Below are 6,740 nucleotides of genomic sequence, written 5' to 3'. Positions count from 1 at the left end.
AGTCAAGAATTGTGGCCTGTGTAGAAACAACCAAACAAGTATAGAGGTCAGAAAGCAAGACTTCTCCTGTCACAAAACAGCATTCAACAAAACACAGCAAAGCCCTGGTTTTGGAACTACTTTATCTTGATCTCCTTTGCCGATTCATCAAGTTGGCTAACATCAACTTTATTCCAGCACCTCAGTAGTTGAAAAACATTTAAAAACTAAGGGCAACCAGCATTTGTATTAGGATATTCAGCTGTTTATGCCTCACAAGATAAACTAGTTGCATGTGACAGCAGCAGGTAGAATAAGGCAGCACATGCACACTTCCAGTAGTCATGTACTGCGTGCTTACAACTCCAAGAGGAAGAAAACAATGAAAACCTAAACCATAGCTAAAGGTAAAAGGCATGAACAGCTGAAAGCCTTATCCAAAGATGTCCCAAGTGGTATAAACAGGCCCTGTTCCTGTAATCAACAATAGCAGGGTTTGTTGCAGTGGTTTTGGCAGAGCTTAATCTCTTGCTATAAACACTCCTGGTTTCACAGCTGCACCAACTTGAAAATGAAAACTGAATCAAGTCACATGTTGTTTTCTCCTCCAACATAGGCTCAGAACAATGGTAATCATGTAAAGAAAAAAAACTTTGGACAAACCAGACTGGAAATTTAGACTATTTCAGGATGGTGTCAAGTGTGTCTTTAGCTCACATAATAGCACCAAGTACTGCCCTGCTTCAGCTTCCCCTTCAAGTTGAACACGACTCTGAACATCACTGCTTTCATGAACGGACCTCAAGACCAAGTTCTGGTAAGATTTCAGGCTGCTACCATGTAAAACCCCACCACATGCCTGTTTAGACAGTCACAGTAAATATACAGTTTTGTGAGTTAAGGTTTATCCGAAACCATCAGAGAACAAGCACAGAATTGAGATCAGCTCTGTTACAGAAGGCACAGGGCTGGAAACCCTGCTGACCTCCTTTAAGCACCACTGTGGCTTACCCATTTTCAATCCATCCTGACTATGTCAAGGAGAAGACTGACAGAAAGTGGGAGATGTGAGAATACATACATAGAACACACGGCAATGGCACAATCCAAAACCTGTTTAATTACAGACACCACTGACTTTTGTGCACTTTGTTTTTGTTCCTCAGCTCCCATTAACTACATGGGAATCTGGGTCAAGAGAGGTCAGGTTCACCTCTGTTTTCCCTTTAAAGCATCACGAACAGAACACTTTCCCATCACAAAGTTACTCTGAACATTCTGTGCATGTTTTATAGCAAACATAAAAAGAATTACCAAACCAACTGGTCAGATTATTAAAATAATATTCTTAGTGGTGTATTACAAAAAGAAATGTACAAGAATTCCTCCTAAATCAAACTACAATACTTAGCATTAATAAAAATACTTTCAAGAAGCACACTCTAATAATTTTGCCATTTTCCAGTTAAGACCGGTATCAGGAAACCTTAAGGCAAAACCTTTCTTTTTCCACAACACACACTCTTAACAGGTTCTCCCTAACATAATGCGCACACAACAGCACATCATCAATTTAAAAAAATATTTAATGCTGCCAAAAAGTATAAAAATACAATAAGAATGGCAGTACAAAACAAAATACTTCCTAATTTAGTTCTTTTACATCTTTCTACATTAATACACGCATTATAAAAACACAAGATGGCAAATTATTTCGTTTTGCAAAGTAGCACACGCTGCTGGTGGTCTTCATCCCCTCGGTGCAGTTTACGCTGTAAACAGATAACTGAGGTCTTCTTGGTACTTAACAGACCTCACTTTTTGTTCCCGAAGAGGGGGGGGTCATGTCTCGCTTTGCATGTCAATAATTTGCAGTTTATAGCTGCAGAATATTCACAAGTCTCCAAGGCTTAGGTGTCAGTCAGTCTCGGCCTGCGACATACAACCAAAAGAAAGTCACCGATTCAGTACAGAGTACGGGGATTAAAAACAACAACAAAAAAAAAAGAGCTAAGAACTGACAGGGGGTTTGCAGCTCACTGTCAACACCAAACAGCTTCTCATGTGTTCCCTGGAGCCACTACTGCCTCTGAGCAAGTACTCTTGGAAAGCCGTTGCTTTTCCAGAAGGTATTTCCATGTTACAGTATAAGGCACATCCTTGCTGGAGAGTTTCAAGTACAGCTCTCAGTCCAGCAAACCACTTCCTCCCACAAGTAACCACAAGCACTGCAGAAGTCTCCTTGGGCCTCAGAGGGACTAAGGCAGGCTGCATCTCAAAACACATCACCTCTCACAGCTTTGGAGACCAATCCTGCTACAGCGGCTCGAAAGTAACTGTTTCTAGGCAAAGATTTCCTGTAGTGAGAAAGACACCCCAGCACTGGACATGGTATTTTTAGGCAAAGGGAAGGCTCTACTCTGAGAGTCTACAGAAAGAGACCTTGGTGTTCACAGCACCACACCCCCAAGCTACTACACGTACAATACGTCTGAGTTCTGCAAGCACTACACTGATGCATAAATCAGCTTTCCTCCACCAGTTACGACACATTGAAATAGGGCTTCCAAGTATTTATCCTTCCAATTTAAATAAAGACTCAGACAGAGATGCAATTTTGAACACATTTATTTTTTGTACATAAAAATGAAAGACTGACTTTAAAACTTGGGGGCAAACAAAAAGGCCCAGGAAGACTACTGTGTGTCACATCACCTTTGCAAATACCGTCCTCTAGCTTAAGCCTCCCGGCCCTGCAGAAGACTTCCTCTTTTGTCATTGTTAATTTAGTTTCTCGTGCAGTCCTCAAGTGTCTCAGGTTTTACTATAATGCCAAACAGCAAACTAAATAATTTGGTTTACATTCATTAAACATAAAGCTAACCAGGCTTTTTCATCGCCTGCATGATCCAGTCACACATACATGCATACACATTTACGCCTCTTCCCTTTTCAGGGGGACATAAACTGATGTCAGTAAACCATATTACTCGAGGTTTAACAGAATAAGCCACATTTCACTGGCAACATCTCACTTCCATAACAAATCCAGAGGTTTTTTCCAAATTGCTATTTCACACTGAATTAAATTATTTTACTTAATACATTTCAAAGAAAATACAGATGTACCGTCACTAAGTGGACTGTCCCTGCACCAAGAACATAAATAGGAAACCTAGAGGATTAATTCCAATCTTGCAAATCCCTTGCAGCGGAGGTCCAAATGTTTGCTAGGTATTTTCTTTATGAAAACGTGTATGATTTGTGCACAAGTGTTCATCTGAGAGCCAAAGGTTTAATCAGAGATGCCCACTATGCATCAAATATTTTGAGTGACGCATTTCCAGAAAAGAGGGGGAAAACCAACACCAACCAAACCAAAACCAATTTTGAATCAAGCCAAACGACATTTTAGAAGTAGCACGGGACCAGGCAGCAGTTTGCCAGAACTCAAGGAGGGGGAGAGGAGAGGGGTCAGAAGGCATGTCCTTCCATTTCACCCCTTAAGCATTTCCTATGATAGAGATGACTGGGATTGACAGTTCTTCATTTTGGCCCATATTTGTTCCTATTTAACATCCAAGCTGTGTAAAAATGTGGCAAATTTAAATCCTCCAGAATAACAAAGTATCACAAGGGCTTAGTGTGCAGCAAGGAAAACAATCCTCCAGATTTTGGGTTTTAAGGATTAGTGATGGACCAGAAAGAAGATTTTTATCCAAATAATTTCCTGGAATGTAAAAGGAGACCAATAATTTGATTTTCCTTACTATTCTCAGACTATCATGAACAATTCACTGTTCAAAATAGTTTTGTCCAAGGCTTGTACTGGTTCATCCTCCTTAAATTATTAACATTTAAGACTCCCAAGGTACTTGCAATCACAGAACCAAACTTTTACAGAACAACTGCTGAATGTGCAAGTCCTGCTTTATTGCATCAAGAAGGTAACAGAGTATGAGGTGATCTGAATTGGCTGCCCCCTGCCCTGCCCCACCCTGAACTGAGGAATGCTTACTCAGGATCAAGAAAACTGAAAAGCCAGAATTTAGAAGATGGAATCAGGAAAAAAAAAAATCAAGTGACAACTTGACAAGCTGCAGTTAGAGCTCAGTGCCTGTAGGATACTGGTAGCCCAGGAAATCCTCCTCATGCCAAAAGAAGGGCAATAAATAACAGTGTGGTATCAGTCCAAGTTTTGCCTGCACTTTTTCCTTAGCTGCTTTTAAGTATCTAGAATAAAATCTGGAATATTTCTGTTACAAAAGCATTTAAATTACATTCCATGTATTTTTCCATAACCAAAATATCTTTGTAAGGCACATACATTTACACCTACTATCAGTTACAGCTGATACTGAAAAACCTATCCTCAACTTAAAGGAAAAAAATGATCTTTTTACAGTCTTCTTGCTGGCTAAAAGTTACTGTGGTTGTAAAAATTCTGAAATGTCTTCAAATACATGAGCTGCCTGCCTGTGCTATGTCCCAGCAGTCATTTTGCTATTCAAGCTGCACAGTTGGTCAGCAATGCCATGGAACAAATTGTCTTGTTCTAGTGACGCACAACTTCCCAAATCCAGTACTCCATGAAACGACACTTGTTTTCCTCATCTGGACCCTTCAGCATTTGTTTACTATACAAACAGCGTAGTCCAGAATAGTATTTAGCTATTGCAAAATGAGAATTTTAAAGAGTAAACTGTACTTAGCTTTGTGTAGCAAATGTCAGAGTAACTGGGCCCCATGCCTCGTATGTGACTACCAAGCTTGGACATACTGGAAAACTTTGAAGTCAATTCCTTTGAATAAGGAGCAAATAATCATCCAGCTATTTGAGTATTTTTCAGCAGTAAATCCAAGAAGTGCTTTACAAAATGGGGGAGGGGAATGGAAGAAAACCCCCAAGACCCCACACCCAAGAGAAAACACCAAGCTTAGAAAACAGAAGGAGAAAACATAACTTCTCTGAAGTTACCCAACAAGGCAATGCTTGAATAAATAAAATTCCCGTTTCAAAGTACAATCCAATCCTACAAATTACTATATCCTAGCTTGAACAACAAGCTACATTCAGCCATATACCATTTCTGTATTCAAAGGTAATTTAAAGAGCAGAAAGTGGTTTGTGTTGAATTGCTATTTAGAAAGTGTTACTACTCAAGTAATGGAAAGGGAGTGCTCAAAAATTTTAAATGGCCTGTAGCACAGATACTCCCAAAGTATTAGTCTTTAAGCGTTTTACTAGCATGTCTAATACAGTGCTGGGGAATCTGAAAAGCAGTTCTAGACTTTGTGAAGCTAACAAAGTGGCTCATAGAGCTGAAAACACTGCGTATGGCAGAACACTACCAACATTTCTTTTCTATTAGAGCCACCCTTGGAAGTTCAACTACCGTTTCCTTTGATGTGTTTTCTACAACTATTACTGATTAATTAATTTTATTCATTCTAGCAATTAAAATCTGTAGACACACAAAACATTATGTTTTACATTTAACGGAATGTCAGAACTTGAACAATGTTGGCCTGCAAACAGTAGCTGAAGTCTGAATACATTAATCAACAGTATGACTTTCAGTGGGGGCTAAGTTCTCAAAAGCCTTAAAAAAAATTGCAAGTCTTAAATAATGAAAACTACAAAAAATAAATAAGGAATGCAAATTAACAGAGTAGAAACTGGCAAGTGCTTCATCAGACCCCTAGCTGCTCATTTCAAACAGGAGACTCAAATGTGGGGAATAGCTGCACTATTCTTTTCATGCACAAATTATAATTACATTTAGTTTCAAAATGAAATTATTTTGGTCAGAAATTTGTACAAACTGAGCTTTTAAAAGTACAGTGAACTACAAAAAGATTAAATATGCAATTATAAAATATATTTATCCTAGGTCGTAAGAATATAAAATGTTTATGTTCATGTCACTAGTACATTACACATTACACATATTTAAGGATAACTTCTTTGCATTAATAATGTAAATGATACAACACTGTTTATTGCTTATGTCAGGCATGTAAATTTAAATCCAGACAGCCTTCAGTAGCTAAACCTCTATGGTTCAGCATTTGTTCAAGATCTGGTAGAACACCATTTTAAAAAGTGTATAAACAGTTGCAGCAAGTTTGTACCTGCTCATATTAAACAAAAACCATCAATTCTGTGGGGGGCAGCGGTTCATTTTTCTAAGTACCTGCAGTGGAAAGTCCTGAGATGTCGACATGAGATCAAGTTTACATCACTTCTCTATTGTATGTAACAGTCTGTACCCATTCCAGGAATAAGGAATTTATGCTTAAAGTCACACCCCTACTCATTACCTTCCAGCAAAGTCAGCTGTTGGAGCAGTCACACTTACTGTTCACTTACAAGGAATGTTTTTGAAAATACATTTTCCAGGAAAAAAAAGCACCAACTAGAATCAGTGCACCAAACCCAATGAGAATACGTTTCCAGTATAACCACCTTTTTCTTTTTCTTTCAGTCTCATTTAGCTTCTGCTTCATCTGCTGCAGCTTCTGTGCTGTGTTTGCTCTTCTATCCTCCCGCAGTCGTTTTCGAATAGAACTTAAAAAGAAAAAAAGGTGAATCTTACACTGAAGAACATGAAAAAAGGCTATTATAATATTAAAACAAACCTCTTTCCAACACTCCCAATAGTTAACCCACCAGTAGCATATGGCAGCAGTATATAAAATCCAAACCAAGCAATCTTTTATTACGTTTTAACCGCCTTGATGTAGAGAGTTTCAGATAG

The 6,740-nt window shown here is 38.6% G+C and overlaps 1 protein-coding gene across 3 annotated transcripts in view; it reads right to left on the bottom strand.

Moving 5' to 3' along the window:
• Positions 1-1,547: 1,547 nt before the first annotated feature.
• Positions 1,548-6,740, bottom strand: part of PTPN2 (protein tyrosine phosphatase non-receptor type 2) — a 29,041-nt gene continuing 23,848 nt past the window's right edge. Inside the window, exons 9-10 of one of the 3 annotated variants that reach the window (XM_041399269.1) lie at positions 6,304-6,550; positions 1,548-1,911 (exon numbers count right to left, since the gene is read on the bottom strand). In XM_041399269.1, coding sequence (XP_041255203.1) covers positions 6,349-6,550 — 202 coding nt within the window. In that variant the 3' untranslated portion in view covers positions 1,548-1,911; positions 6,304-6,348. Of the gene's footprint in view, positions 1,912-2,591; positions 6,551-6,740 lie in introns of those variants that run through there. The other 2 variants (XM_041399270.1, XM_041399268.1) reach the window with 2 other exon arrangements.

The sequence above is a fragment of the Onychostruthus taczanowskii genome, unplaced genomic scaffold, assembly GCF_017590055.1.
Source record: "Onychostruthus taczanowskii isolate IOZ18803 unplaced genomic scaffold, ASM1759005v1 scaffold16, whole genome shotgun sequence".
Taxonomy (NCBI): Eukaryota; Metazoa; Chordata; class Aves; order Passeriformes; family Passeridae; genus Onychostruthus; species Onychostruthus taczanowskii.
Note: the sequence above shows the minus strand (reverse complement) of the source record. Positions and strands in the feature narration are given on the sequence as shown.